The following is a 17,783-nucleotide window of genomic DNA, read 5'->3' on the forward strand; positions in this document are numbered from 1 at the left end:
ATCACACGCGTCCAAGTACTCCACAGCGTGGCTGACAAGAAAGGGTCTAAAAGAAGAAAAACTAATGACATGGCCTCCTTGTTCACCTGATCTGAACCCCATAGAGAACCTGTGGTCCATCATCATATGTGAGATTTACAAGGAGGGAAAACAGTACACCTCTCTGAAGAGTGTCTGGGAGGCTGTGGTTGCTGCTGCACGCAATGTTGACGGTGAACAGATCAAAACACTGACAGAATCCATGGATGGCAGGCTTTTGAGTGTCCTTGCAAAGAAAGGTGGCTATATTGGTCACTGATTTGTTTTTGTTTTGTTTTTGAATGTCAGAAATGTATATTAGTGAATGTTGAGATGTAATATTGGTTTCACTGGTGAAAATAAATAATTGAAATGGGTATATATTTGTTTTTTGTTAAGTTGCCTAATAATTATGCACAGTAATAGTCACCTGCACACACAGATATCCTCCTAAAATAGCTAAAACTACAAACAAACTAAAAACTACTTCCAAAAATATTCAGCTTTGCTATTAATGAGTTTTTTGGGTTCATTGAGAACATGGTTGTTGTTCAATAATAAAATTAATCCTCAAAAATACAACTTCCCTAATAATTCTGCACTCCCTGTATATATATATACATATATATATATATATATATATATATATATATATATATATATATATATGTATATATATATATATATATATATATATATATATATATATATATATATATATATATATATATAAAATGGATTAGCAATCTAGATTTATAAATAGTAGATAATTAAAGTTGCACTGAAAAGATGCTTTATAGTATTTCTGAATGCTGAGAGACCATCAGCACTTCAGATACAGAGCATTCAGTTCTTTTATACTATAAAATGTAGATCCAGTAATTACATCTTCCAAATATATGATGATAGTTTTTGAAATATTCATTCTTGTATAATTATTAAATATTTAATGAATTAATTCTTGTAAAGACAACAGAAAAAAAAATAATGGGCAGTGGTAGCTCAAGTGGTTAAGGTTCAGGCCTGTTAATCCAAAGGTCAGTGTTCAAGCTCCAGCACTGTCAGGCTGTGTCTGTTGGGCCCTTATGCAAGGCCCTAACCCTCTCTGCTCTAAGGGTACTGCATCATGTGCTCTGACCTCAACTTCCAAAGCTAGGGACCTCAACTTCCAAATTTTCTGTGAAGCAAAACATTTTCATAAACTGACTTAAGGAGACTTACTGAAAGATCCTGTGTCTTCTCATCTTTCCTTTTTTTCCTTCTTTCTTTTTCTGCTCTCTCACTGTCCCTAGCCTCAGGTGTAACACAGGGCACTTCAAAGACACTGTCACTGGCAAAAGCAGATGAAAAGAGGTGACGCTACCAGAGGTAAAGGGCATATTTACATTTGTGGAGAGCAAGGTACACAGGACATACACGTAATCCATTGTGTAGAGCACTGTCCCTGACAAAGGGCACAGCTCCACTCGAATCATCCGAAACATATGATCAAGAGCAGACCAGAGTTCAACGACTGCTTGGTGTACACTGCAAAACTCTTTCGTTAGCATAAAGCATAGAACCAGTTCCACTGAGCTCACAAACACATGCTACAGTAAATGTAGTAAAACCACAATGAGTTAGGATTTAGGTAAAAAAAACATTTAAATCACCAATCTTCTAGTGTATTTCCTGTTGAATGTTTAGCTGGACCACAGAAAAAGGAAAAGTGTATAACTAGCTCAGACCTTTTTGTCCAATACCAAATTTCTTGGTTTCAGGCATCTATTTTCACTAAAGAACTGCATAAATTTCTGAACCTCAACCTGTAACACAACAAGTATTCCTTCTGTCTTTACACATTAGAGTTGAAATTACAAAATGTGACTTTTGTATTAAAAAAGTAAAATGCAAACTTCAAATCAAGAATATTTATACCTGTACTAGGTGAGCCATTATTAGTGAATTTTTTTTTACATACTGGATTTTCACATATTTAAGGGTGTAATTAATTAATACTATATAATTAATAATGCTTTTTTTTTTAATTCATTTGCAGCTAATAAGAAAAATCTTTCAGATTTATGTTGTGATTAATATCACTTCCATTCATTCTTATGCACATTTATGCCTTAAAAGGTAAACAATAGTTAATGCTTATTAAATCCTTACAAGTTTTTACGTAGCTTGGGAATATTTTTATATTACTGTTGATAAAAAAATCTGTACCAAAGCCAGCTATCATACAGCTGTATTGTGACAAACTAACAGTCCCTTCATTGAGCTATACTAAATGAATGATCCACATGGGTGATTTGGAAAGCTGTCCCTGTCCTTTGGGAAGGTTTAGTAAATCCCAGGCCCCTTGGCAGAAACCAGTGCAAAGCTTTGCTTCCTGCATCAGTACACACAGTCACACACAGGAACCCTGACTGCATTGTCCCACAACCCAACATGTGATAATGCATAATAACTACATAACAGGACCATTATGAGTAATTACAAAGCATCAGTGATAAATGAAATCTAGGAACAAAACTATCTTATTTTTTCTTTTTTAATTTCTTTCATCAGTTCTAGCCTGGTATTAATTTTTAATCCAACATATTAAAGAAAATAAAGATTTCTGAGTTTTAACTTTTCATCTGCTTAATCTAGCTCCAGATACGATGTAAAAAAAAATGCTGTAAATTTTACAGGCTAGTATTCTAAGATTTACAGTAAACAAGTACCAAATTTATAGTAAAGTCCAGTCATATCTTATGTAGTATCAATTAACACATAACTGACTACAATTGACAACTGCTCAGTTAGCTGAAAAATGCTGAGCTGAAGGTTGTCAATTTAACAACTATAAAATTTATCAGCATTTTTTATGAGGAAGAAGGAGACTGCCTATTCTGTGACTTTACATTCAATATTCTCATTTATTCCGTATGGTTCTATGTATCAGGTTATATGCGACAGCATAATGGCCTAATCATGCACTTCAAATTTGTGCTTGTCAGAGACCCCTAATGGCCCCTGGGCACAAGCCCAGTTCACCTAGTCAATAATCTGTCCCTGCCTGTCCCATATCTATGATGGTTAAATAATGGTCTGCTCAAATTCACAGTAAGTGCTGTAATCTTCCCAGGACTTCACAAACTATTTGAGTGATTAAAGTTCCAAAAGATTGTATATTGTGTAGGCAGGCAAATAAATGATAGATCAAGCAGATGGCTGAAACCTTTGATGCAGAGCAATGGGCTAATGTTTTCCTGGAGAAAACAGTAAGACTGTCAGGAGAAGAACAGTGAAAAATGAAGAGGTGAGCGCTGACATATGGGGAGATGTCTGAGAATCTGAAGCTGTGCTTTCGTGCTCAGCCCAAGCTTTGATTTGTTTGCGGTGTCATTGTAATCGACCTTGTCAAACTCCAAACTGAGCTTAACCATGCAGACCATTTACAGTACTTGCTCACCCCAGATCTTCTAAATGAAAACAATACGATGTTTGAAAATGTAGTAAAAACAAATCTATTTGTTTTACAGTTATTTCTCAGGAACATCATTTAAGTCAATTCTTGTGCATAGTAGATTTCTTTCTCATGAGCATGTTTCTGTCAATTACCTTATGCTCTGGACCTGAGGGTAGTCTGGGTCAGTGGCATTGAGCATTGCCACAAAACTGCCTACAGGAATATTCTCCCGCTTGATCACCACCAGAGGATCAGGGAAAAAGACCGGTCCCTCGTTCACATCCTCAACTGTAATGTAGACGGTGGCTGTAGAGCTGGGGCCATATATGACATCAGGAACCAGAGGGTCCTCATTTTCCACCCTTATCAGCAGAGTGTGAAACACATTGCTTTCGTAGTCTAGAGGCTGTGGGAAAGAAAAGAAAGAAGAAAAATGGTCAAGCTAATGCACCATTTACTAAACAACACACAAATTAGAACATTTTAATGACCATTTGTGCTGGAAAACTTGGCAAGGTTTGCGGATGAGTTGCTAAGAATATGTATATAAATGAAATATGATATCATTCTATCGTTTGCATGTCTTCCTGCCAGAAAATAAGCAGATCCAGCTTTGTTCCATGTGGGAGTTGCTATTTAAGTAATGGAACCACATACGGCTTAAAAAGTAGGAGTGAGCCCTTGAAACTTGTGCATTGCTGAAAAAATAAACAGCAAAATGGCAGAAAACACAAATAGATATCAAACCATATAGAACACTATTGTTATTTTGGATTATTGGTTCTGCAATACTAGACAGGAGGGGTTTTGTACCTTAACCACAGAAAGCATGCCCTCGTTATTGTCTGGGTTGGTGTGGATCGCAAAGTTGTGGTTGCGATCTCCATTAATGATGGAGTACATGGCTCTCCAAGCTCCAGTGGCAGGGTCATCTCGATCATCCACTGTCAGGTTCACCACAATGCCTTTAGATCCTTCATTCACTGATGCCTGGAACTACAACACACAAGACATAGACAGAGCTCAGCTGAAGTACCAATCAACAGTTACTGTTAGCACATACTTGATTAGTTCAAGAATTCTTTCAGAAATTAAAGTCAAGTATTAAGAGGGTTCAAATAGAGAAGTATAAGTAGCAATCACAGTAATTGCACCAATTAAAAATAAGTCTTCAGTTGTCAAGGTCATATCCTCTTAGAGAGAACTGTGAGGCTTTAAATATTCAGTCGAGAAAGAATTAAGAGTAGTTCGGTGTGTCAGAAACACCCAAGACGTTTTTAGCATTATACGAGTATTTAGCACTCTCTTTGTCCTTCACAAATTTATACACAATGTTATTCTCCTGCAGAAGTTGATGATACCATTCAGAATTTACCATCAGTAATGGCAAACTATCTAGTAATCTATCTTAGCCTCAAAGCACAATACTACGACACTGTCACATCCGGGATGGAAGGAGACAGACCTGTACGCAGGATAGCTTCAAATGAAGGGGGTTTAATAAATAAAGAAGACATAGACAAAAATGACGATAAATGAAACAATACAACTGACGACATTTAACAGAGACTAGACATGACGAGGGGTACACGCAACTAATGATCCGCGCTGCATTCAGCAACGCGGCTAACTTAAATACAATTAAGACAATGACAACATTAGGAACAGGTGAAGAAACAGGGAGGAGCAGACGAAGGCGGGACAGACACGTGACAACAACAACAGCACATGGCCAAAAGTCCGGGCTGAATCATGACAGACACCCATGCTTTACAGTTGGAATGAGGAATACATTGTTTGGACCTTCTTAAAAATAAAGCTTTTTATTCAAAACAAATTTTTGTCCATAGAACATTTTTCTCATATACTTCTGATTTATCCACATGGATCTGATTAAACTTCAGATTGAAAGCAGTATTATTTATGGATTATAGAGTCTGCTTGCTATCCTGCCATGCACATTGTGCTTATTCAGTGTTCGCCTGGTACAGACGTCATGAATATTGATATAACTGAATGCAAGGGTGGCCTGTAGGTCCTCAGATGTTCCCTTGAGGGTGTTTGTGACTTCCTGTAATATTACTCACTGCACCCTTGAAGTGATTTTTTCCAGCCTGGTGAGAAATGATAATGCTTTTTCTGAGATCACCAGGAATCTATTTTGATTGAGGCATTGCCCACTTCTGTAAACATGTGTGGTGAACTTGAAAATGAGAGGTCTGCTAAACCCACACTTGTCATCCCCTTGATTGACAGCCTGACTTCTTAAAATGAACTCATACTCCTAGAAGTTCACAGACATTTTCTGACAAGAAGTTGGATAATTTAGCTCAATAAATAAATGTAAAACTTAGTTTAGTTGGCGTTCTCTTTATCTAGTAGGACATAGATAAAGCCTGTATATAGATGTTCATATGCACACCAAACACCCCCACACAATGCAGCGTTCTTCACTTTCACCAAGAAAAAGCAGAAGTAGGAGGTGTTTCATAATTAGCAAAGTATCTTCTACCATGAAATCTTACAAAAGTTTTCCTATAATGTCTCTTGTGTCATTAGTAGCTTGCATTGTTTGCACTGTTGTTGCTTGTGGAAATGCGTTGTCCATTTTGTGTTGTTCTGATACGAAACAATATTAGCTATGTGTATATATAGCTTCTAAAGCAAATTAATTCATCATCAATACAGCAAGGGGTGCTGTATCATGGCTGACCCTGCGCTCTGAACCCAATCTCCAATGTAGGGATATGCAAAGAAAGAATTTCACTGCGCTGTAATGTATATGTGACAAAACAAAGTCTTCTATTCTATTCTGTAAATGTCTCAAACGTCTTGAAAATGTGTCAAGCCATGACGCAACGCTGAGTTCCTTCGACAGAGATTTAACTCTACTAGCTACAACCTTCCAAGCTTAAGCTTTCTCATGAATGTCTCTACACACATTTATAACAGCAAAAGAAGACAACAGATTTCTGCTATTTTTGAGTGTCATATAGTTAATGGGAAATAACTGCACATAGGAACTATATTCGTGAGTACGGAACCGAAGAAATGGAATCAAAGGAATGATTTAAACTTCTTTTTCTTTAGTGCATCATATAAAATAAACAGAATGGAGAAAACTTTACTTCATGTTGATTTGTCACATGTTGCTGAATTCATGGCTGTATGTTGCACATGTGCATAGAAAATTGAATTTAAACTGTTACTTTGTCACTTGCTAGTGTTAAATAAATCAATAAAAATAACTAACTAAATAAATGAAAACAATAAATCGTTAAGCAAATTTGTTCAAGGTTATCTCTTTTTCCATGCTTCCACCAAGGGAATCTGAGTGAAGCAATTCTTTCTCTCCTTTCTCTAAATTCTTTCTTTTCGGAGACAGACACTAAGCTCTGTAGCCATTTCTCAATCCACCTCAATGTCACAGGCCTGGTTGAGGAGCAGAAATGTTTTTGTAAGACCAGATGAGTTCTGTTCCCCATCAGCCCCACCATCATTTCAGCTCAACAGTGTGTGAAGTGATCACTGCCCCCAGGTCCCAGGGGTGCTCGCTTGCTCGCTCGGGTGGGTGCAGTGTGGATCACATTAATGTAGGGAGAAAAGTGAGGGGTCAGAAAGGGAGCTGCATTACAGGAGGATGTAGTATAGAAAGTTTAGCGGCTATAGGCCCTTAGGGGATGTAGCCATTTTTGCTGATTCTTTACCCTCACCACATACTATACTGTGAATCTGGAACCTCAGGCATTGTACATTAGAGATTATGGCAGACTACAATCTGGAAAACGCAATTTTTAAAAAAATCCCGCACCCTTTATTTTTCCTCTACTCACCCCTGCTTTCTTTGCCTTGCTCCACACGCAACAATTTATTTTCTCATTTCCAATTTCTCTAGCTTTTTCTATCAAGTTTTCAATTAGATTCATATCAGCTATGCAGTGTTCTGAGCAGCAAAGCGCATTGTGAACAGCCAGAGGGGTATTACGAGAGCTAAGGCTACCAATTCTGTCCCTCAGCTGTCGCAGGCAGTTTTATATTACACAGTATCATGTACTACTCTAAAGGAAGGAGGCAATGACAGAAAGCAATCATATCCATTATGCTGACCACTGGCTAGTGGCTGTCTCTGTCAACCAGTACTACAAGGCAGCACTATAGTCCCATAAGCTGATATAAAAATAAGTGGGTCCTCTAGAAATGGATTCTTTTATTATGTGAGGGTATTTTAATTGTGCAAAGAACCATTCAGGAGGGGAAATATTTGGTTTTTATCACTGGTACATAAAAATGTGGCTGTAAAAAAATGCCTTGAGGACAACAACACAAAGCTGAATGACTCCTGTATCAATAAGGTATCTTTTGCTCTAGTTAGAGATCAGCTACTACAGTAATGTAAGTAGAATTCTGAATTGAATGGTAATAACTTGGAAAAGTAATCACTTCAATAGGAGAATAGAAGCATCAGAATAATATATTTAAGAAAAAAAGAAAATGGAGAATGTTGTTATAGGAAGATAATCAAGGACTTGTAGGTGGTGTGATGATTCTAGATGTGTAGTAGAGACACTGTTATCACACTAAAGCTGGTGATTTTCCTATACCAGTGCATGCAAGTTTGATTCCTTTTACACTACAACAATTTGCCAACATGATAATTTAATCCAGGTTACAAGAAAAGTTACATTTAATGTTCAAATTAAAATTTTATTTGTCACACACACACACACACACACACACACACACACACACACACACACACACACACACACACACACACACACACACACACACACACACACACACAGAGAAGGTCAGAAAGTATATTAAAAAACATAAATATGTAATTAAATGTGGATAAACCTTAAAGGAATATGACCACTTATAAAGTGTTGATGTGCTAATGTGCACAAAATATATGCTGTGCAAAAAATAAAATAAAAAAAATAGTGTGTTTTGAATATGTGAGTCAAAGTTCCTGTCAAAGCACACAGTTCCTTTAATTATCTATATTCTAGCAGCTATTCCCTTAGCAGTCGCTGGGAATCTGGAAAATACCAAGCTGTCTATCCTGAAGATTCTGTCCCATGGAGGAAACCTACTGACTGTTACAAACCACTGACACTGATGCTACAGACTCCTTCTGTAATTATTAAACACACATCTCCCTACAGAAAACTTCACCTTGTCATTTATGAGACGCTTGAGATTTGTGGTAAAACACTGTGTAATAACATGTAGAATACATAGTAATAACATATATATTACCATGTAATAACATGTTGCTATTTTGTACGCAGAACATACATTATGCACTGTGTCTGCAGCAAAACTCTAAACTTAATAATGGTAGAACAAAGGGAAAAGTTCTTTATGCTGTCGAGTTTCAGTGGTTCAAATTTATTAATGGGATATAAAACATGTCCCAATTTCACTAAATCCCATGAACAATTTACTTTAAAATACGATTTCTATGAGGTGGGCAAATTGAACATGCCATGAAGTGAACGAAAAAAAGTGAAAAAAAAGGAGGGTTTAAAAGAACAAGCCACATATTTCTGCAGACTAGTGCAAAGTCACATTCCATTTAATCATCCAGGGCACTGAAGCGGTCAGATGGATGTATTCAATCTTTGTAGGCTGTTGATACCGAGCCCCTGCCATATCACTGATAAGACCCCAATTCCTTGGCGTGCACAAAGTAACCACTGGTGTGAGATACGGATGGAAATGACCAAGTTTATAGCTCCCTGTACTGTGTGAAAAGGATACAGTGTGACCTCCTGGACAGAAAAAAGCAACCTCCAGAACACGGGAGCACAAGACATTGTGACGAGCCAAATAATGTAAGTGAGCATGATAAAGAATCAGTGATTAAAAATAGTCTATTCAAATATTTTGACGTTTAACATACTTTCAAACATCCTGACCATAATTTAACCTTTAGTACTGTTTGCCTTTAAAGTATTTAAGAATAATAATTTATAATCCCACTATCTGGTGTCTCCCAGAAGAAGAGAGCAGGCAGAAACGTATTTGGAAATAAACTGGCAAATAGTCCACAGTATCCATCAACACAGTAAACAAATCCAAATCACAAAAGCAAACACGTAAATCCAAACAATAAGGCAGAGGTCAGTACGCTGTGAAAATCAAACATGAGAATAAAATGGTTCAGAATCACAGGGTGAACTGACAATAGTGAATAATTAGTGAATGCACAGCTTAAGTAGTGGGAACCTGGAAGTGCTTGGTGGGAACCCAGAAGTCCTAATACTCAAGGTTTTTTCTAGCGGTTCGGAGGGTGAACTGCGAGTGGTGTTGTTACAGATGGGCTTTGAGTTCACTGTTGCTTCTTGCTTGGTCATTAGGGATGTATTATAAATCTATATCTGGATTTCTGGTGAAGCTAATTTGGTGCTACACATATAAAACTATATTGAATGGATTAGAAAAAAGTGGTGTACGGACTTTAGGGTGTTGTCTCAAGCTGTCCTTAAGGTCTTTTGGAGATGAGACTTTTTTATATTGTGTTGTTTGACTAGAGGTCATAACTTATCATTCTTGAACAATAACCAGGAAAAGCCGAGAAAATGCCCCCATTAGTGTTATCGAATACAAGTTCTTCTCAGTTCAGGGAGTGTCAAATCATCGTTTCTGTGCACAGCATCAGATTGGCAAACCAATTATCACTTCTTACCTTACATCTAGATAGTAACAGAGCGATCTATAATATTGTGATAAATATAGATACAGAAATAACTGAAAGACAGTTTTGAGCTTGTGGAGAAATTTTTTTTAGCCATAGAGTATACTAAAACAAACATGCATGATGTGTGTGAGTGTGTGTGTGTGTGTGTGTGTTTTGATAATATAGTGAAAGGCCTCTGATCCAGATATGACTGTGTTAAGCGGCAGCAAGAGAAACATTCTCTCTTGCTCTCTCTCTCTCTCTTGCTCTCTCTCTCTCTCTCTCTCTCTCTCTCTCTCTCTCTCTCTCTCTGTCTGTCTGTCTCTGTCTCTCTGCGTGTCTTGCTCAGTCTCTTTCTTTGTCCCTCCCTCTCTCACTGGAAGACGTCCCCCAATCTGAGCACTAAGCACTAAGAAACCCCTGCAGATCTACACTGTTACATCAGAGCTTACTGGTACTTGATTCAGAAAGGATCATCTACCTCCCCGCTCACATCTCTGCTAAGAAAAGGTTAAAAACCTACCTGAGCTTTGGCACTGCAGGAAGCTGAGCGATAATAACAAGAGCCAGTTTAAAAGCCTGTACGTTAAACACACTATAGCATTCACCCGGAACGTAAAGCCGAGTGAAAGTTTACACAGATAGATCCGCCTTATGAGTTGGAAGGGAAACAAAACAGACAACCTCTCAACACTGCCCAAGATAATACACAGACTGCATACATTGACCTTGTAAAACTTGTGCAAAAATACTTTATGTAAGTTTTGGTAAAACTTGAAGACACCAGGGAAAAAACATCATTAAATTTTCACTTGTGCCCTAAAACATTTCAATGGCTTAAAAGTGCTAACACATACACTGAACTATTTCTATTTACGATGACATCAGGCAGACTTGGAAGATGCCTCTATAGTGGGTAATGAGTACATAGGACAGATGGTCTTCATAAAAAAGTGTCTCCCAGTTATCACTTGCAGTCTTTAATTGGGAGTTTATAACAGACCGCAGTGAATGTTACGAACAAATGAGTCATTAGAGGCACTTCAGGCTGAAAGACGAGGATAAAATATGATTAAATTAGTCATTTTTTCTTCCTCAAAAGAATAATACTTGTATTACTCTGCTGTGCTGCTATGGTCTTAGCAAAATAGGAGAAATGTAGTATCACTGTATTAAAGGAGCATTTTCATAACATGACATAATGACACATTCAGAAGAATGCAATACTGATTGTATAAACAGTATTCTCAGCATTGTTTTTCTGCAGAACAGGTGTACAATATTACAACATTTTATAGGTATAGCATGCTCTTAAATGGAATAGAAAAAAAACGCCAGCATAAGCGTTGGTACATTCTAAATGTTCACTGGAAAGCAAAACAAGTAATATTTAACTTTTCTTTATACTGGGGTAGATTTAATTATGACTTCTTAGGTAAATTTTTTTTAAGAAAAATGTACAACACTATTAGAGGCAATAGATACTCACAATTTAAACCAATTCTGCACATTTACATTTTTTACATTACAGTTCACTAATTCTACTAGAACTGCTCGACCAGTCCCATCATCTCTCAGGGTCAGAGGTAGGTATACAGAAAGACTCTTTTCTGTTCTGGCACCGAGGTGGTGGAATGAACTTCCCCTAGACGTCTGAACAGCTGAGTCACTGGCGTCATCTTTAAATGACGGGTGAAGACCTACCCCCTCTTGAATCACTTAAACTAGCAATTATGTTCTCTGTTTGTTTTATGTGAGCAGAGTTTAAGGTTGACGGTATGCTAAGTCTGTAACCTCAGTAAACCAGTTTTGTACGCCTCTCTGGACAAGGCCACCTGCCAAAGGTCGTAAATGTAATTGTAAATGTAATTCAGGTGACGAGCATCAACACATTTTATTGGGTGAGTGCTAAATCATATTTTTCTGGTATAATATAAAGTTATGTTAAGACACTTGTTACTGCCTGATGTATGTAGATAAATTTCAATACAAGCTGGAAGACGTGGCAGTAATTACTGCAACACAACATAAATTAAGAACTGTTGCTAGCTTCTACAGTAACTTCAGCTACTGTAGCACTGTGATAACATGCTAATTTATAGTTAAACCTGATTTCTTGCAACTGTCTTTGTCTCCAGTTAAGTTGCTCAATAAGGTCATTGTACTTATCAACAGTGTAATAAGTAGATTGGTATTTTCATGTAGTACTTTTGTGTAGATTGAGATAAATAGATTGAGAATAGAATACTTCTATTCTCCTATCAGCTCTCTTTAACTTGGTAAATTTATCTTTTAATACTTTTGAGAAGCCCAAAACTGGTCCAGATCTTTTAACTAATGAATTTGACACACAAGTAAAATTCTGTGTGTAGATTTATTCAGCAATAATTTAGTTGTTTAGAAGTTTTTTTTTTGCAATATATAATACAATGGGCATTGTACATGACTCCTGCTAACCTGCTATGTCCTGTTTGGCACCAATTCAATTCAGGCAATAGTAAACATTATTGTCACATTATCAAGTAGGCAAAAAAATGATGAAGGCAAAAACAAAATTGAAATATTCATGAAAAATTTTCAGTTTTGATAAAAGATTTAGCCCTACAGGAATTACAGAATAATACACAGAAAATTGCATGTAGTCTATAGGAAATATATTTAATATATAAATATCCTGTCATGGTGCATATTCATTATACAAGGAAATCCACAACTAATGAATCCTTGCCTGTTAATTCAGACATTATGCTGATATCATTTTTCTCACAGATTTAATGTGGTGGGTTACATAATACTATTCACAATGTTTTCCTTCTTAATATGCCTTTTACGCCACATTAGCCATGTTTTTTTTATTTTAAATGCATTCTGTTTTGTGTAATCACTACTAAAACTTATTAAAACCGTGCGCCTGTTTCATTGTAAAAGTCAATTACCTGATCCAAGGCTGATTACAAATATAATGTGTAGCATTTTTGTGTGCTTATTTTGTGGTTGTTTTAGTTTTCTTACAGATCAGCTCTATTGTGCTCAGGCACATTTCTGTACAGCTGTTCTGTCATAATTTTTTTAATAGTGTGAGCAGGATGCATTTATTCACTTAGAATAAGATTTTGTGTGGCCAAGGTCCATTTAGCATTAAACACTGCATCCAAAATTTACTACACATGGTTTCTTTATTATGTAGTCGATAAATTATATGGTCCAAAATACACTACTTATGCTTTCTACCTTATGCAATGGACAAATAATATGCTTAAGCGATATCACATGAGCGAGATAGTGGTTATTCTGAATACTAGTACTTCTATCACCACTACTACCGTTGCCCATGGCCAAATTACCACTGTGCCAACATTCACTGCCAATACAAGAAATGAATCAGAGTAAGCAACATTTCCCACACAATATGGTCAAATGTTTAGCTTCTTTATGTCAAAAATCCCTAACATGAAGCTAATCTCGCTTTATATCAGATTATAGTACATGCCTTTTAAAGGTGCTTCTAGTAAATTTGGTGTTCCCTCCTCCTTTTCATGAAGATGGACTTCATCTGACAAACTTACATTTTAAGTGAGATGATATATTCCTGAACAGTGTCATTTTACTGTACTAACTGTTTAAAGCTAGGTTGTGAAATTGTACGTGACAAACACAGACAGGCTGAGTGATTCACACAGTGAAACTGTGCATTTATAGGAAACATAAGGACATAAGTCTTGGAATGCTGCTTGACCAATCAAATTAGTAGACATAATGATTGTATAAACTTGAATATACTACGCATGTTTTCTGCATTATTTAATAGAGGATTTCATTTATTCATCTTCATCTTCATCTCCAGTCTGAGATCTAGGGTCAGTACTGGGAACACCAGCATGTGCGCACACACACGCACGCTCACACACACACACACACACACACACACACACACACACACACACACACACACACACACACACACACACACACACACACTGATCCACCAATTCATTTTCACATAACTTATTATCATACCCATTCTAATAATTTATTATCCAACAACTGCTTTTGGCAAATGAAAGAGGAAACAGGAAACTGCAAAACCTATAGGAAACCCACACAACACGCACATATTGAATGCAGTAAGATTTTATAAAAATATCTATAACCCAACCTTAATCTATGCATCCTGGCATGTGCCATAGGTTGTGTGAATTTACAAATTTGCCAATATGAGTCAATGTAGCATTGTGAGTTTCTACTTAAAATGTATCTTAATTCATCAACATCTTTTGAAAATGTCTTTATTATACATTCTAGTGTTGAGAAAAAGCATGAAAAAAGTATTTGTCTTTTTCATCATCCATGACATGACACAAGGCACAGATGAGATTATAACCTCTTTAACATTTAACATTTGCCCATAGTAGAACTTATTCTATGAGAATGTCAACTGAAATAGGCAGAATTTGCAGGCCTTTAAAGTAGCGCTTGAGCCACTGACTCGATAATGAACGATTACTGAATAAAAGAGACTCTTTAAGTATATAAGGGAAGTGTTACGGATCTCAGGATAGAGGGTGAGGTTCGAATGACACATGGTCCCATTTTTACATCATTGATATTGACATGAGGGTATATAGCAACACAGAGCCACCTTTGCAGGATACTTCATTAGAGGTAACTGACTTTATATCTATTCATTAGAATAATGAATAATCAAACAAACATGAATCAACTTGCTATCATGGATAAATTAATTTTCACTACACATCACCTCTCCGTTGGCAGACTTTAGCGAATAAAAACATTTGACTAATAAACAATTCCTAAACAAGCGTCTCAGATCAATGCGTCTCGCTGATGGTTGCCAGGATTTCACTCAGGCCATGGGTTGTAGCCATCATTGTTAATGTCATTAGCATTTTGATAGAGCAAGATTCATGTTGTCACTGTAGGGGAGAGGGCAAGCTTGGATTAACTGTCACTCTCCCAGAGTGACAGGCATGATAAGCAGAATCAGTTCCTGCTCCCACATATAGAACTGGCTCATCAGAAATAAATCAGTGTCTATCATGAGGTGCCAGGGGTGGGAAGCCTACATACTCAGTGTAGCAAAGAGCAGAGCCCCAGGCCTCCCCACTACATCAAAACAGTCCCTGAACACTAGTGTGTGGAGTAACCATGGGGAGGAGTGATAATGAAGAAAAGATAGATAGGTCTGACATTATCCTAATAATATTATTATCGCTTAGTGCCAAACTGCTGCTATTATATATGCTGGAATTATCACTATGTAGAGACTCATTTTCTTGTCACACACCGTACATATTTGTTTTCCAGGAAGCGAAATGTCGAGCAACATTGCACTGACCGGGCACAGTGGAAAAAAAATACTTTGTGAAAATGTCAGGTGCAAAGAAAGGCAGCTCTGAGGGACTTGTTGTGATGATTAGAACAAGAACTGTAGTCATGATTAGACAACACAGACTGGTTGAAATGGTATGACTTAAAGTACTTCTATCTTAAAGTAATTCTGAGTTAAAGTACTGTTTTGATTACTCACTTGAGTATGAACATTGACGAAAAAAAATACCTGAAGTTGTTAGCTGGAAAGTTTACATTATATAGTACTTTTAGGTTAAGGGGAGGTTGTGGCCTAGTGGTTAGAGAGTTTGAGAGGTTGTGAGTTCGAGTCTCGGGCTGGCAATACCACGACTGAGGTGCACTTGAGCAAGGCAGTTTGAGAGGTTGTGGGTTCGAGTCTCGGGCCGGCAATACCACGACTGAGGTGCATCGAACCCCCCAACCGCTCCCTGGGCGCTACAGTATAAATGGCTGCCCACTGCTCTGGGTGTGTGTTCATAGTATGTGTGTTCACTGCTGTGTGTGTGCACTTTGGATGGGTTAAATGCAGAGAACAAATTCTGAGTGGGTCACCATACTTAGCCGTATGTCACGTCACTTCACTTCACTTAAACACTATCTGGCTTATATCCCCCCCCAGCAAGCTTAAGGGCAAGTGTTTGTGTTTAACAGCAACTATCTTGATGCTACTTCTGTTGCACATTTTGAGACTATGGTGTGTGTTCATCTACTAGAAAAAAATAAGCTTTCCAACTAACTTATTGCTTAAGCTGCAACTTATACCATTTCTTGGCTAGATTTATTCTTTAACATAGCAAACAAACACTAAGCAGTATGAAGACAGTTCACTTTAGTGTATAACATGCAGATTAGCATGTTTTCAGATTGAATACTGTTATGTTCTTGCTGACCCTTTTAAAAGGTACTAGGCCATCTTAAATCATATTTAGTTCACAAGTAAAGAGTCACTTAAATTTCATTTGCTCTGTAATGGGAATCAAAAGAAATGGCATGTAAAAGTATTTAAATACACCCAAAAGAACCATTACAGAGAAAAACCACTCAAGCACTGTAACAAGAGCAGTGTTACTTTACAATGTTAATAGGATCTACTTCTGTTTCAAGAAAGGTTTTTGTTTTGCATTGTGGATTAGACAAAACACAAGAGGCAGTTTTAGGGTCTCTATAATTTCAACTCAGGTGCTCTCCTATATCGAGATTCAAATACTTCCATATTAAAAAAAAAAAAACGGTTATGATTACACACACTGTTGGGGTGAAAAATAATATTTGTGTAATCAGCTGCAGAGTTTTTTCCCCGAAAGATTATCTGTTTAATAAAGGATATACTAAAGCCGTAAAATACACCCATGATGTTCACTAAAGCTTACACATTTATATGCAGCAGTAAAAAGACGGTTATTTTTAAGAGGCTTATTACGTGCCAAAAACTTTCCATGTATTTTTTATTATACAGTACTGTTAACATAAGGCAGAATGAATGGCTGATTTGTTGTGTCTGATACTGTGAAATTTTCCCCTCACAACTTTCACATGAAAATTTTTACCTCTACCTATGCTTCCCAATCACTTGAGGTTTCATGTGTATAACACTGTTTATTTAAGAATAATTGGACTTAGATCCAATTATTTTCTGAAATTGTAAACTGTACACAGGGTTGCTGGGTCTCAAACCTTTTCCAGAGGACTAAAGGCACAAGTCAGGGGATAATTGAAGGGCACAATTGAATGCACAATCATACACTACAGATAATTCAGATGACATTTATCCTACAATGCATGTCTGTGGACTGGAGAAGAAAACCAGAGTACACAAAGAAAACCCCAAAGCACAACTCAGCATACACAGGGCAGAGTGATGGGAACTGAACCCCTAACTCTGGAGGTACGAGGCAGACATGCTAAACATTGAGTCACCATGCCCCAATGACACAATGATGCATGAAAACCGTGGTATGCCATCTGTTTCTAAAATACTGTAACCAGTCTGGCACCAACAATCAATCCACCATGAAAGTCACAGATTTTCTTTATGACCCTTCCACTGTTTAATCAAACAGCTTGACCTTTTGATGCCTTTACTCCAGAGAATTGCAGCCACAGGATTTGTTTTATTTATGAGCAGGCTATTTGTGAAAGAATGAGCACTGAATCTAATGAAATAGCTAATGCTAAGAGTCCAAATGCATGTTTATGTTTAAATGTTAATGTATTGATTGCATTTTTTAATATTTTGGTCATTTATCTGCAGTAAGCACTTTATCTTGG

General features: G+C 37.0%; 1 protein-coding gene across 1 annotated transcript in view; it reads right to left on the minus strand.

Moving 5' to 3' along the window:
- Window positions 1-17,783, minus strand: part of cdh13 (cadherin 13, H-cadherin (heart)) — a 333,227-nt gene that overhangs the window by 41,729 nt on the left and 273,715 nt on the right. Inside the window, exons 9-10 of the mRNA XM_060878173.1 lie at window positions 4,271-4,453; window positions 3,610-3,863 (exon numbers count right to left, since the gene is read on the minus strand). Coding sequence (XP_060734156.1) covers window positions 3,610-3,863; window positions 4,271-4,453 — 437 coding nt within the window. The remainder of the gene's footprint in view (window positions 1-3,609; window positions 3,864-4,270; window positions 4,454-17,783) is intronic.

Source organism: Tachysurus vachellii, chromosome 9 (assembly GCF_030014155.1).
Source record: "Tachysurus vachellii isolate PV-2020 chromosome 9, HZAU_Pvac_v1, whole genome shotgun sequence".
NCBI classification, from domain to species: Eukaryota; Metazoa; Chordata; class Actinopteri; order Siluriformes; family Bagridae; genus Tachysurus; species Tachysurus vachellii.